Source organism: Schistocerca piceifrons, chromosome 4 (genome assembly GCF_021461385.2).
Source record: "Schistocerca piceifrons isolate TAMUIC-IGC-003096 chromosome 4, iqSchPice1.1, whole genome shotgun sequence".
Lineage (NCBI taxonomy): Eukaryota > Metazoa > Arthropoda > Insecta > Orthoptera > Acrididae > Schistocerca > Schistocerca piceifrons.
In genome coordinates this window covers 386203414-386219011 of record NC_060141.1, presented here as the reverse complement: position 1 = coordinate 386219011, position 15598 = coordinate 386203414, and the positions used below count along the sequence as shown (strand labels likewise).

General features: G+C 39.7%; 1 protein-coding gene across 2 annotated transcripts in view; it reads left to right on the top strand.

The window, feature by feature from the left end:
- Nucleotides 1–7799: 7799 nt before the first annotated feature.
- Nucleotides 7800–15598, top strand: part of LOC124795116 (serine/threonine-protein kinase PRP4 homolog) — a 164002-nt gene continuing 156203 nt past the window's right edge. For both annotated transcript variants that reach the window (XR_007016646.1, XM_047258972.1), the window contains exons 1-2: nt 7800–7945; nt 8523–8684. Coding sequence is in view for 1 of the 2 variants with exons in the window: in XM_047258972.1 (XP_047114928.1) it covers nt 7941–7945; nt 8523–8684 (167 nt within the window). In the remaining variant the exon portion in view is untranslated. The remainder of the gene's footprint in view (nt 7946–8522; nt 8685–15598) is intronic.

Below are 15598 nucleotides of genomic sequence, written 5' to 3'. Positions count from 1 at the left end.
TTTCAATAAGACTCTGTTCTTGTTTGACTTTTGCGACTTAGTAAGCTGGATATATGGGAAAACCGAGGGAACAACAGAGTCCTGCAGTTTCTTAATTTTTAATCCAGGTCGTTAGTCACATGCTCGAAAATGAAGACTAAATACAGCATAAGATCTAGAGTAGAGATTAGGTGTGAAATCTGTTCTTGGTATTGCTTTAAGTCATTGTTCTCTGAGGCCACTTTGGCTGGAAATTCGTGAAATGAAACCCCTTTCGCTTTACCACCTTGGCTCATGCCAAAAGGCACACAGCAATAAACCATCGCTGTTGGTAAAGTGGAACCTGCAACGAGACATTATTGAGATAATGTAACGCATAGCAAGATCATAAGAAATAACTAATCTGAAAGGAGGTGCTGATGTTGTTGTTGTTGTGGTCTTCAGTCCTGAGACTGGTTTGATGCAGCTCTCCATGCTACTCTATCCTGTGCAAGCTTCTTCATCTCCCTGTACCTACTGCAACCTACATCCTTCTGAATCTGTTAAGTGTATTCATCTCTTGGTCTCCGTCTACGAATTTTACCCTCCATGCTGCCCTCCAATACTAAATTGGTGATCCCTTGATGCCTCAGAATATGCCCCACCAACCGATCCCTTCTTCTAGTCAAGTTGGGCCACAAATTTCTCTTCTCCCCAATTCTATTCAATACCTCCTCATTAGTTATGTCATCTATCTATCTAATCTTCAGCATTCTTATGTAGCACCACATTTCGAAAGCTTCTATTCCCTTCTTGTCTAAACTATTTATCGTCTATGTTTCACTTCCATACATGGCTACACTCCATACAAATACTTTCAGATACGACTTCCTGACACTTAAATCTATACTTGGCGTTAACCAATTTCTCTTCTTCAGAAACGCTTTTCTTGCCATTGTGCCAGTCTACATTTTATATCCTCTCTACTTCAACCATCATCAGTTATTTTGCTCCCCAGACAGCAAAACTCATTTATTTAAGCGTCTCATTTCCTAATCTGATTCCAGCAGCATCACCCGATTTAATCTGAATACATTCCATTATCCTTGTTTTGCTTTTGCTGATGTTCATCTTATATCCTCCTTTCAAGACACTGTCCATTCCGTTCAGCTGCTCTTCCAGGTCCTTGGCTGTGTCTGACAGAATTACAATTTCATTGGCGAACCTCAAAGTTTTTATTTCTTCTCCATAGATTTTAATTCCTACTCCGAATTTTTCTTTTGTTTCCTTTACTGCTTGCTCAATATACAGATTGAATAACATCTTTGAGAGGCTACAACCCTGTCTCACTCCCTTCCCAACCACTGCTTCCCTTTCATGCCCCTCGACTCTTATACCTGCCATCTGGTTTCTGTACAAATTGTAAATAGCCTTTCGCTCCCTATATTTTACTCCTGCCACCTTCAGAATTTGAAAGAGTGTATCCCAGTCAATATTGTCAAAATCTTTCTCTAAGTCTACAAATGCTAGAAACATAGGTTTGCCTTTCCTTAATATAGCTTCTAAGATAAGTCATAGGGTCAGTAATGGCACACGTGTCACAATATTTCTACAGAATCCAAACTGGTCTTCCCCGAGGTCGGCTTCTACCGGTTTTTCCATTCGTCTGTAAAGAATTCGTCTTAGTATTTTGCAGCCGTGGCTTATTAAACTGATAGTTCGGTAATTTTCACATCTGTCAGCCCCTGCCTTCTTTGGGATTGGAATTATTATATTCTTCTTGAAGTCTGAGGGTATTTCGCCTGTCTCATACATCTTGCTCACTAGGCTGTTAGTAGTTTTAATGGAATGTAGTCTACTCTCGGGGCCCTGTTTCAGCTTAGGTCTTTCAGTGCTCTGTCTAACTCTTCACACAATATCATATCTCCTATTTCATCTTCATCTACGTTCTCTTCAATTTCTATAATATTCTCCTCAAGAACATCGCCCTTGTATGGACTCTCTATATACTCCTTCCACCTTTCTACTTTCCGGTCTTTGCTTAGAACTGGGTTTCTTTCGGAGCTCTTGATATTCATGCAAGTGTTTCTCTTTTCTCCAAAGGTCTGTTTAATTTACCTGTAGGCAGTATCTACCTTAACCCTAGTGATATGCGCGTTTGTATCCTTACATTTGTCCTCTAGCCATACCTGCTTAGCCATTTTGCACTTCCTGTTGATCTCATTTTTGAGACGTTTTTATTCCTTTTTGGGTACTTCATTTACTGCATTTTTATATTTTCTCCTTTCATCAATTAAATTCAATATCTCTTCTGTTACCCAAGGATTTCTATTAGCCCTCGTCTTTTTACCTACTTGATCTTCTTCCACCTTCACTATTTCATCTCTCAAAGCTACTCATGCTTCTTCTACTGTATTTCTTTCCCCCATTCCTGTCAATCGTTCCCTAATGCTCTCCCTGAAACTCTCTACAACCTCTGGTTCTTTCAGTTTATCCAGGTCCCATCTCCTCAAATTCCCACCATTTTACCGAGCGAGGTGGCGCAGTGGTTAGCACACTGGACTCGCATTCGGGAGGACGACGGTTCAATCCCGTCTCCGGCCATCCTGATTTAGGTTTTCCGTGATTTCCCTAAATCGCTTCAGGCAAATGCCGGGATGATTCCTTTGAAAGGACACGGCCGATTTCCGTCCTTATCCTTCCCTCACCCGAGCTTGCGCTCCGTCTCGTTGTCGACGGGACGTTAAACACTAATATCCTCCTCCTCCTCCCACCATTTTGCAGTTTCTTCAGTTTTAATCTACAGTTCATAACCAGTAGATTGTGGTCAGAGTCCACATCTGCCCCTGGAAATGTCTTACAATTTAAAACCTGGTTCCTGAACCTCTGTCTTGCCATTATATCATCTATCGGACACCTTCCAGTATCTCCACGCTTCTGCCATGTATACAACCTTCTTTTATGATTCTTGAACCAAGTGTTAGCTATGATTAAGTTACGCTTTGTGCAAAATTCTACCAGGCGGCTTCCTCTTCCGTTCCTTACTCCCATTCCGTATTGACCTACTACGTTTCCTTCTCTTCCTTTTCCTACTATCGAGTTCCAGTCACCCATGACTATTAAATTTTCGTCTCCCTTCACTATTTGAATAATTTCTTTTATCTCATCATACATTTCATCAATCTCTTTGTCATCTGCGGAACTAGTCGGCATATAAACTTGCACTGCTATGGTAGGCATGGGCTTCGTATCTATCTTGGTCACAATAGTGCGTTCACTATGCTGTTTGTAGTAGCTTACCCGCATTCCTATTATCCTATTCATTATTAAACCTACTCTTGCATTACCCCTATTTGATTTTGTATTTTTAACCCTGTATTCACCTGACCGGAAGTTTTGTTCCTCCTGCCATGCTTGAGTCTGGAACTGCATGATCGCTACATTCGCAGGTTCGAATCCTGCCTCGGGCATGGATGTGTGTGATGTCCTTAGGTTAGTTAGGTTTAAGTAGTTCTAAGTTCTAGGGGACTGATGATCTCAGATGTTAAGTCCCATAGTGCTCATAGCCATTTGAGCCTTCTGCCACCGAACTTCACCAATTACCACTATATCTAATTTTAACCTATCCATTTCACTTTAAATTTTGTAACCTACCTGCCCGATTAAGGGATCTGACATTCCACGCTCCGATCCATAGAACGCCAGTTTTCTTTCTCCTGATAACAACATCCTCCTGAGTAATACCCGCCTGGAGATCCAAATGAGGGACTATTTTACCTCCGGAATATTTTACCCAAGAGGATGCCATCAACGTTTAACCATACAGTAAAGCTGCATGCCCTCGGGAAAAATTACGGCTGTAGTTTCCTCTTGCTTTCAGCCGTTCGCAGTACCAGCACAGCAAGGCCATTTTGGTTAGTGTTACAATGCCAGATCAGTCAATCATCCAGACTGTTGCTCCTGCAACTACTGAATAGGCTGCTGCCCTCTTCAGGAACCACATGTTTAATTTTAGTAAACATTTTTGGAATACAGTGATCAATAGAGTCAGTTGACTTTGTAGCAGCTGAGGAGAGCTCCGCCTACCATCCTAAGGGAGCCATGGGTCTGATGATGGTTATGTAAAAATAACCGAAACCGGTTACCTATCTCATTGAAACATAAATGGTGTTATCAACACTGAACCTTAGTCAAAATACCACATGTTTGTCTGGTCTCTCAACGGATACCCCTTCATTGTGCTTGCACCTACGGTATAGCTATCTGTATCGCTGAGGCACACAAGTCTCCCCACCAACGGCAAGGCCTGTGGTTCATGGGGGGTGGGGGGGGGGGAGGTGCTGATAGAGTGACAAAATAGATAGGGCATGTGAAACACAAAACATACATCGGATTTATGCGAGCTCTGTACTGTTTTCTTTAATAAATTACTACTGTTACATACTCCTTATAATGAAATAAACTCATTGTAATTCCTTTATAACACCTCGATAATACAGGGTGTACATAAAGTCTGGAAATACTTTCAATTATTTATTGCGCAAGAACTAAACATTGTACAGATGTCAAACAGATTGCATTTTGAAGAGAAAGTCTGAAAGTTTTTTTTTTTACAAACATTCGTTTTGTGAACCGCCAGATGTCGATACAGTAATCGATTTCTTACCCTATCCACCCCAGCATGGCATCGTCGACTGTGGCAGTCGCTTCCCATATTCTCTCCTGGAGCTCTGCTACATCACGTCGTAGAGGCGGTATGCACACCAGATCTTTAATGTGTCCCCATAGAAGAAAGTCACTTGACCTGAGAACTGAACTGTCCCGTTCTCTAGCATGGCTGATCCATCGATGCGGTGGCTCTGTGTTCAGGTACCCACGAACTTCACGACGAACATGGGGTGGAGTCCCATCCTGCTGAAAGATGAACAGAGAGTCCAATTGCATTTGACGCGTCAGCCATTGCTGCAACATGTCCAAGTAGGAATATCCAGTGACAGTGCTCTCGGCGAAGAAGAATGGCGAGAACAGTTTTTGACATGACAAGGCACAAAAAACATTTACCTTTGGGGAATCACGCTCAAATTCAATGTATTTGTGTGGATGCTTTGTACCCCATATTCGACAGTTACGCCTGTTCACTTTTCCATTAGTGTGAAAAGTGGCTTCGTCGCTAAAAATTAAGCGATCAACAACGCCATCCCCATCCTTATTCAGTTGTTGCAACAGCGAACAAAATTCAAAACCCTTGTCTTTGTTGTCGTCATTAAGCTTCTGCACTAGCTCCAATTTGAATGGTTTCATAGACAGCTTCTATTGCAGGATTTCCACACTGTTATCAGGGCCATTTCGAGTTCGCGGCATGCACGACACACCGATTTCTTTGGACTCCTTATGAATGTCTCTCATACATGCTCCACATTCACTTCACTCACACTGGACGTCCGCTTGCCTTTGCCAGGTCCCGACAACCCGTCGTAACGAATTTGTTGTGCCAGTGGTAAATGGCCTTCCTTGTTGGTGGCTTCTTACCATACTTGGTTCCAAACATCCGTTGGACAGCTGTAGCACACTTGTTTTTGTCGCACTCCAACACACAGAAAGCTCCCTCCGCACTTGAACTCGCCACGTTTGCTACTAGCGCTAACTATCGGCAAATTACTAAACTACTCAGTGGTGGTATACATGGAAAAAAGCTTCCAGGGTTTCACTTCAAAATGACATAATATGTATAATGTCGGTACAATATTTGGTTCTTGGGCAGTAAATACCTGATAGTGTTCCCAGGCTTTATGTACACTACGTATATTCTCACATATCTAAACAGGGAAACGACAAAGCACTATGTTTTTAGTCTGTTTGCGCTGTTGTTTCTGATATTTGTCCAGCACAGGTCAACTGCGTGCCACTAGCACCACAGTGCCCAAGGTGGTAAAGCCTGTTCTACCCTGGACATGTGAGCTTGCAAGATTACTCATGACGCGGTGGTTCCGACAACCTATGACGTGCAGACGGGATCACTTGCGCAAGATTCACGCATACGATCGCTGTTCGATGGAATAGGATGGATCCTATTCTCACGCGTATTATAGTGCTTAACGCATGCTAACCGACTGAGTGAGTAACGGAACTGACAAACCGCGAAGTTCTTTGTGAAATATCTCTCCTGCTCGGCGGTACATTGTAGTTCGTTCATCTCATGAACAGTTAACGGACGGAACATCTGCTATAAGCGCTCACTGGAATTTAAATGACAACACGCCTGTACGAGGAAGTGAATGTAAATCAGTAATCCGGGTCTACCTGAAACTGTTCTTAAAAGTTTGTTCTTGTTCATTCGCGCGTGAGCCTTAAAGTGTCTTCCACTAAAGGAAAAACGCGAGTTAGTGTAGCAAATTAAAATTGGCAACAGAAAAGCAACATTTTTATTGGTTTGTCCATGATTTCCAGATTTTGTAGAGAGGTTGTTTACACATGCGACTTCGTTTCACACAAACTGCACAGAAACAACTAAATACAGCGTCACAGTGTCCGTCAGAAATACAGTTAAATACAGTAATCATTACAAAACGACATAAAGTACTTGATAGTCACGAAAAGTGAATTTAACCGTTGGTTCACTTGCTAGACGTTGACAACAAAATCAGCAGTCACGTAGAGCAGACGACTATTTCAAAATTCACAGCAGACGACTAGTTGTAGTTCGACCGTGTGTCGCATGGAGCGCTGCGGCAGATGATGACTTTCTTGTTCGTGTCTCGTGTCCCATGTAAAACGGACTTAACTCCGAAGTATTCATTGATTTACATTTTGCTCGCGGGCCGAGGGAAATGGGGTGTCTGGGAAAATAATAGCAGGCAAAGGTCATACAGTCAAAACTACTCCTAATATATCTCTGTTAAAGTGTTATAAGGAACTGCCTTCTTATCCCTATAGCTGTATTCTCTACTTTTAATTTTCCATAAGAGTGTATGATTCCTATAGATTACGATAAATTCGGCAACGATTTACCGGTATCTAAAATGCTGGTACGTATCTGTCATTTTAAAATTCAATCTACACATACATAAATGAAACGCCTGAATGAACAGCTGACTCAAACGCGTTGTAGCACCAGATTCCGGCGATCTCCTGGCCACACGATCCAGCTTGTCTGCACAGAAGTGATTTGAACCAACAGATATGAGCAATTTCGCTCAAATCCTCCAACTCCAACTTCCAGGTTGCACATTTCAATCTCATATCTGCTCCAGTCACCTGTTCGCAAGCAACAATCTGTCTGCGCCGATGTGATGTCTGCAGATATTTGCGCAGACAGATCGTTACACGTGGACGGACCTTTCAAATTGCGGCATTCATAGTGGTCCTCATTTTACGTCACGTCACCAATCAATATTTTTCGTGAGCAAGGTTATCTGACGTTATCGTCCATTGTTGATCACATGACACCAAACTTGCTTGCTCCCCATATGCAGCCATGCTCTCATCCTCCATTCTTAGTGCTTTTTGTTAGGTTGTGTTTCTTATTCGTTCTTTGTTATTTGCATATATTGAAAACAGTTGAGAACAGCTGTACAAGTTGAGATCACGTGACTAGATGTAACATGACGTGACGGACAGTGTGAATAAGCCTAAATGTAACGGTGGCGCCGTGTGTTGTGCGTTGAGGGCCATTGTGAATTGGCATGAAAAGATAAAGTTTACAAAGTAATTAGCACAGTTTGAAGCATCATTTGTTTTTACCCATCAAATTTTACTACGTGGTAACTTAATGTTACTGAAATGAAATTTGATGAAAATCGAGGAATTAAATAACAGATTGCGATACGCTCTATATCGACAGTGGCAAGGAGGAACACAAGCGACTCGTAATTCGAGAAATTGCTGTTCAAGATGGCGGCATAAAAACTTGTGCTGTAGTTGTGGAATACGTGTAATATCTATTTAATAATTTAAAGTACAGATTTTAACAACTTTAATTAAAGATGAGGTGAGTCTCACGAAGCATTTTACACAGCGAGAACATTACTAGTTGGACTCCGCGCATCTATGAAGCTGTTCTGTTATGCAAGTCCGTGTTAAAAGTCAAAAAAATATGGTATAGAGCCATTGAAACTATGTTTTGAGAGTAATGAGCCCTACATTGAGTTAAGGGACACGAAAGTAATTTAACGTAGTACAGTGTAGTATATACTCACAAATGGAAAGTCACGAGATGAGTGCCGAGATTTTTTTTGTAACGAATTTGGTGTTAGCTGTTTGGGTCGTTGCCGAATGGGTTTTGCCCATAAATATAAAGATGGGAGGCAAACAGCATTTACGACTTCGGTTTTGTGGATCGCATTGCCCGTTTACGTTCGCGACGCGCTATAGTCGTTATTGTTTGCTCCATCTCAATATGTAAACTATAGGTATGCTATGTCGTGGTGGTAGCTTTCATGTAACTGCTATGTAACCGATGTTGTTAATGTAATATTTGCTGCGGGTTTCTTGGAACGCTAGTTTCAAAACTGTGCGCTGTTTACTTTTGTTTGAAGCGAAACTATGATAAAATCTTTTTGTTGCAGCCCAGTTGACTCGCATTCCGATGCCTCTGTTGAAGTGTTAAATGACAAGAAAGTAGCAGAGAATGAAGGGGCCGATATTGTAAAGAAATCTAAGAAAAAGAAACATAAGCATCATCATAAGCACAAGAAACACCTAAGTGATAAAGACGGGAAACATGAAAAGTTTGTATCAAATTTTCAATTTTTAGTAAAATGACTTCGAAATCTCTCTCTCTCTGTGTGTGTGTGTGTGTGTGTGTGTGTGTGTGTGTGAAAGAATTCCTAATACATTCACTTTAATATCCCTATTCCCCTTCTAAACCCACTCACAATCATATGTCTTTGAGATTCAGCATGTGCCTGCTGTTGTAATTTTTCGTAATTATGTTTTATGATACTGTGTCATTTAGTGTTCTTGAGAAACTATGTTATCTCTTGTGCAGTCATCTTTCATGAATGATTCAGCAATCTGTCATTGTTGTTTAGGGTTCAGAGACTGCTTTTCTGTTTCTTGTTCCCTAGCCTGCATATTTGAGTTCAGAAAAACAGAAAAGTGTAATTTCAAAAGAGGCCCTGTGCCCACTGCTATACATGCAGCCTAACTTGACACACTATGTAGGGGTGCTGGGAACTGTGAAATTTGCAGAAAAATTGATGGTGGCTTCCAGCATCCCCTGCAGGGTGACTCCATCTCAAATTTTGTATAGGTCAAGAGAAAATGTCACACATCAGTATTCCATAGTTAGTTCAATAAAACATATGTTGAAGTTCCACGTGATACCTCTTCAAAATTTGCCTACGTTATTTTGGTTTTCTGATGATTTGTTAAAACACTAAAGACTTCTCTAAATGTGCATCTTTGTGAAAGTGTCGTAACAAAAGGGAAAATTGTAATAAGGAAACCAAAAGTGATAGATATCTGAATTTATTTTCAATAAATACTTTGTTCCCAGTTCTATGAGACATGATTAGTACATGTACGCTTTGGACCTTTTTCATTTTTTTATTGTTTGTTTATTTTTTGAAAAATACATTATGAAAATTTGTTACTTTTTGTGAATTTCAAAATTATGTTCTGAAAATATTCGAATAGTCACGTCACAGGCTGTTAACTGTCTTGAGAAATGATAAAGTGGAAGGACTGTTAACTGTCAGCTGTGATGTTAATGCATGAAATTCTTAACATTAATGCGTGAAATTCTTAACATTAATGCATGAAATTCTTAACGTTGATGCATGAAATTCTGAAACTGTCAAAATATTTGTACATAAAGATGAAAGAATCTGAAATTTTTTGCTTATTTAGACATTATTTTCTCCAAAACGCCCATCCTAAATGTTCTAAAAATTTCATGATGTGTTGGTCATTGTACTTAGGGAATGTACAATCAGAGTGGACAGTACTTGCCTGTATGAAATTTTTCTTTTTAGGTATACCTAGCTTTACTCTCAAGGTCAAAAAATCGTTGACACTTAAATATTTAAACTGATCCCTGATTTTAAGTAAATATCATGCAAAACTGGTATTTCTGAATCAAAATAATTACTTAACAACATTATAAGTGAGTGGGAAAACGATTCACAACTATGTTAGAAAGCATTTTATAACAAAAATGAAATATAGAATATTTATATCCATTTTTATGATATTATACATAAGTTATTGTAGTCTTCTGTCATGATTTACTTCATGACTTTTCGTGAATTAAAATTGCCTAATTTTTTAACTTGTTCACTGGTTTCACGTACCATCAACCTGATTAGCACTTTGCCTACTACAATCTTCGTCATTATTGAGGTAGTACTCCAGAGCAGCATGAAGTGTATCATCTTGCAGTGGACATCCACAGTAGGAATGTGGGCATGCTCAAATACCTTGTACCACCTTTATTTTACGGGCTTTTGAAATAAGTAATTTGAGGAAGTTTGTAATTCCCTGTCAGTAATTGCACCTTCTCAGGTTAAGTAGATATGGATACTGCGTGGTTAGGTTTTGAAATCATACAGTGCATAGGGAGCACATACATTGCGTTGGGTGCATGTCACTGTCTTCAGGTTCTGCACCAGGTGCATCTACATTCTACACTTCACAAAGTTTTGAATGTGTTGCTTGTGTAAGTCTTATGTCAAGTTCTTCCACTTATCTTTTTATATACTGTTTCCTTCTGGTGCTTCTTACAATGCCAGTGAATTTAAGGGGAATATATTAGTTGCTGTAGCAGAAATGCTAACATTCAACACATCAGCTTTATGAAAAATGTTGAAAATTTCTAACACTTCACATAATGTACGAAAAAATTTTTCCACTCTGATTGCACTAAATACCAAACAATAACCAAATAATATACACTGCAGTTCTTGTAAATTTTGTGATGTGGGTTTTTGAGTGAATAATTTTTAAAATGTGACTTTTTAGATTTTTATTAATAAATATGTACTTAATACAGATTCAGTGAAACCCCACTTTTACACTTTTCAAGGGACTTCAAAAAAATAATGTAAAATGTTGGAAATAATGTTTTAAGCTGTAAAAGTTGTATATGGGATACCCCTTTAGTTTTTTCCCTCTATGTATGTGCACATAATAGGCATCAAAATACTCATGTCAGAGACATGTTTTATTATCTAATAATGGTTCACTATCTAATAAAAACCACTGATATAATGGGAACTGATAATTGGGAAGGCGAAATGTTTGGCTCAATTTCATACGCCATTATCAGTGTTTTTGTAACGCCTGCAGCTGTCATTAATTATTTAAATAATGAAACACTGCATCAGTTACATATTTTTTCATGCATAGCACCATGTGTTTTGAGAATTTTTTCTTGAAGTCAAGTGCATATATTTACATAATTTTGTTTGGTGTCTGCATATGTGGTGTTCTGTTCTCTTGAACTGTAGTCATCTTTTTGAGGTTATCCATTAGTGTGCTTCCTTAGTGATGTAGAAAACCACACACACGCGAACTATTTCTCGGTATTGTTTTTTTGTGTAACATCCAAAAAATACATATGTAAATATTTCACTTAACGAGAGTAAATCTTGAAACACGTTTTGCTCAGCATGAGAATACACATGATTCGCATTGTGTTTAAACCAAAAATATTTGAGCAACGCAAACTGAATGAAGGTATCAACTAGCACTACAAGCCGCCAAAAGACGAAACACTCTATCCCTGGGCCGGTGAAACGTGTCACTTGACAGCTCGCGTGTGGTTGGCTACATTGCGATTGCGAAGTTACAATAGCTGCCACCGCACACGCCGTGCAACAAAGTACATTTTTCTAACAACAGAGAGATCGACGATGGAGACTAAGCGTTTGATAGTATATTAAACCGGGAAATAACAACACCTGAAGTTAATGACAATATCTATGAAAAGTCGTCCAAATTGTTACAGTAATAGCTGCATGTAAAACGTCGTATAATAATGCAAAACTAAGGATACCAAATAACACTCTATCCACACTCATAGAAAGAAATAAAGCAAAACATACATAGCCTACCCGATTGCAGAGAGAAAAAGAATTAATTCTGTATACATTTACACTCGCCAATTTACAATGTCAGTGGCGCAGTTCATCCAGTTCTCCTTCACTGTCATCGAAATCAGCGCCAAAACTGTTGTCTTCGTTATCATCATCATCATCACCATCACCATCATCATCATCATTAAGAGAAATCATTAACTGTTCATTTTCATGTATTATGCCATCTATAGTCTGTGCTTCTCTTATCAGTTTAGCAACATGGTCTACTTTTTTCCTCCATGAGGTAGCGTCTACCGTAGCAAGACCTTCACGTAGCAATCTTTCCATTTCTGTTATAGTAAAAGTCTTGTTGTTACTTCTGATGTATGCCTTGACTTCACACCAAACCAGTTGAATTGGATTAAAATGACAGTGATAAGGCGGTAGCCTAATTACCAAGTGACCCTGTTCACTTGCAATTTCATCTACAACGTATTTAGGTGTCACAGGCTTATTTTGTCACACAAGCGAGTATAACAGCAGTTTTGTCATGCTCTTGTCCGCAGCAATGTTTCACGCCTGCAACCACTGCACCATAGTTTCTTTACGGTCACTAGTGGTGGGAGCTTTATCTAAAATCATGGAATGGTACGGTGCATTGTCCATCACAAAAACTGTTGGAACACTAAACGGGAGCAACAAATTTTTAAACCACTGCAGAAACCATGGGTGGTCCATATCCTCATGATAGTCAACGGTTTTCTTCGATCGAAAAACCAGAAGTCCTTCAGGCACAAAGCTGTTTGAAGATCCTGCATGGGCCACGGATAATCGTGATCCTCTTCCTGTTGGCTGATGACCGCTGCTATTCAGAATATCGTCTGTCCAGCATTTCTCAACTAATTCTCCAGCATTGACCCAGGTTTCGTCTAACCATATGACTGAGTGGATGTCCTTTCCTACAATTTTGTGTAAGAAAATGGAACGAGCTGCAATGACATGAGCTTTTTCTAGTAACAGTTTTCGTCCATCTAACTTTTTAAATCGAAAGCCCACACTTTTTAATATTGTCTTAGGTGACGTTTTCCCCCCTGAGAAAAGTTCACTTTCTTTGAAAGAAATTAGCAATTTCGCTATTGTGGAGTAATCTTTCCTTTTATAGTATCTGTATATGTGCCGACGAATTGCGTCGGATTGGAAAGGATCAATATCTCTGATAGGACGAGGCTGCTTCTTTTTCTTGCCCGGAGTAGTTAAAAACACACAGTTTCTTCCACAGGGGATTTCTTCCAGACTGTTTATTCCACTGTCTTGTAAGTCTTGAAATAGCACCCCTTTTCTTATAACTGTTCTTTCACTGAGTCCTAGCGTTTTCAAGGTACGCTCTAAAACTTTATCGGCAGGAATCGACGCATGCCCATGAACAGAAACAAATTCCTTTTCTTGCTCGTAAAACTCATGCGTATCCATAGTAATTCCAAAGCCTGACTATTTAATGGCACTCCACGGCCCAACGGATTGTCACTTGGTGAACGACATCGTTTTGGAGACATTGTTTAACAAACAAAAACTAGTCGAGGCGGTAACACAACACAACAGCAGGCGTTCGCGCACTTACATACAATGTTTACACGGAAGCCGGCAATGTGGTAGCGTCGACATCGGAACCAGCTTTTGTTCTGTGCTGTTATTGGTTCAGTAGATGTGGCGCCTCCCATTCCTCACTTGTTTGTTAGTTATACTACCAACGCTACGGCGTTTGGGGAGTGACCTTGAAGTGACATGTTTCAGCAGCCCGGGTATAAATATGGTTCAACAGTGTGTGGTGACAATTAACAACAATCACAAAACTGTGCATGTGCAGTAGAGAGAGTTTGGAAGTGGTTGTGATTGGTCACGATACCTTTATTCGTACGAACCTAGTTATTCATATCAGCCACCATGCAGAGTAGAGTTTGACAGTGGCAGGAGATATGGCATGAACTGTTCCAACTTTACACATATGCCAGTTCAAATCTGCCATGTAGAGCACCCTGATGTCAAGAAACTTAACGAAGTAATGTTTGTAAACACTACTCGATGGCCAACAAATGCCAGTGTCATTTTATTTCAGTTTTTTTATTTTTCCACAAACCTTTTTTCATAAAGCGTAAATCACGGGAAAATTATAAATACGTTGACGCAAAATCAGGTATGAATTAACATTGTGGACATAGGAAATTTGACAGGAGTGATAAAAAAATGTCATTAACAGCAGGTAAACGTTAATTTCGGGAATGTAAAAATGGGTTTATACTGTAGTTGGTGCAGAGAAGGCATTGTTAACAGCTACATCAGATGTATGACGTAATATAAAAGTTAGCACTAACAAAATTTTTGCGTTCTCTTTGCAAATTTATCAGTCACAGGAAAGCCCATAGCTGGAAAATATTTTTATGAGCTGAGACGAAATCGTCCAGCAGTCTAGCAGTAGCAAAAATAATGAGTCAACACAAACTCTGGAATAGCAAGTGTAGACATCCCAAACCAGGAACTTCTCTGGGTAGAACACCACAAGGTGTCCAGCCAACATCACTACTACCCTGGTCACAGGTGCAGCAAGTTTGGTCAATCTCAGACCTTCTCTACAAACATAACACTTCACATATTCAACTATTAAACCAAATAATTGTAGAGGACAATGAAATCCCTACATGTTGTCCCCCATTGTGGTGTGCAGTGTTGTACTTTTGAAAATCGTTACATCTATAACTAACAAAAATGAAACATAAAATTAAATCTCCAAACACAAACAACACACCACACTAAAAATTCCAAACCTGAAAGTGAATTTACTACCTATTACTGTCAGCATCAAAGTAACTCATTAATAATCCGCCACAAACTCTTACTGCTAACAGCATGTGAGCAGGTCCTGTTTGAGAACATTTTTACACACAACCTACTTACCATTTAGCTGTGTCCCCTCCTCCCTGCCCCACTGCGTTAGTTTTTGCTGTTAGTTGGGATATGGATTGTATAAAATTCTTGCAGTTGGTCTCCCTTGCAGTCCTCTCAGCTTGGCACCCCAAGGGGCTGCTACTAATTGTCTTACATCCTGTACAGGAATCTTACTGTTATGGTGCCTCTGGCACCCCAAGCGGTTATTTGTGTCACATTAAGCCTTAAACTGACGCTGCACATGTGAGGAGTTTAATATCATTAACAGTACTCTCTAGCAATTTAGAAACATAAACATCCTACACTAGAGAGCAACACCACATACTTGCAACATACCTTCTGCAAAAACAATCCATTTCAAACATGCTGCAGTACCATGTCATCGCATAGTGCAACAGAATTATGTCATAGGTCAAAGCAGATGAGTAGTATCAAGCACTGGAGTTGTGACCCCTCTATGTATAGCTGCATGCTTCATTTTACACTTTTTGTGTGTTATTTGCTGCTTTAGAATATCCTATATGACCGTAGAGGGTCACTCATCATGAACTGTTCTTCTAGGTACTTATAGCTCTAGTGTTTGGTCAACATTTTTCTAAGCTTAGCCACATTGTGTCTACATGGTTGTGCCCAGTGCTAAATGTTTAGAAGTTCCTGCTCGAGATATTACAGTACTTCCTCTG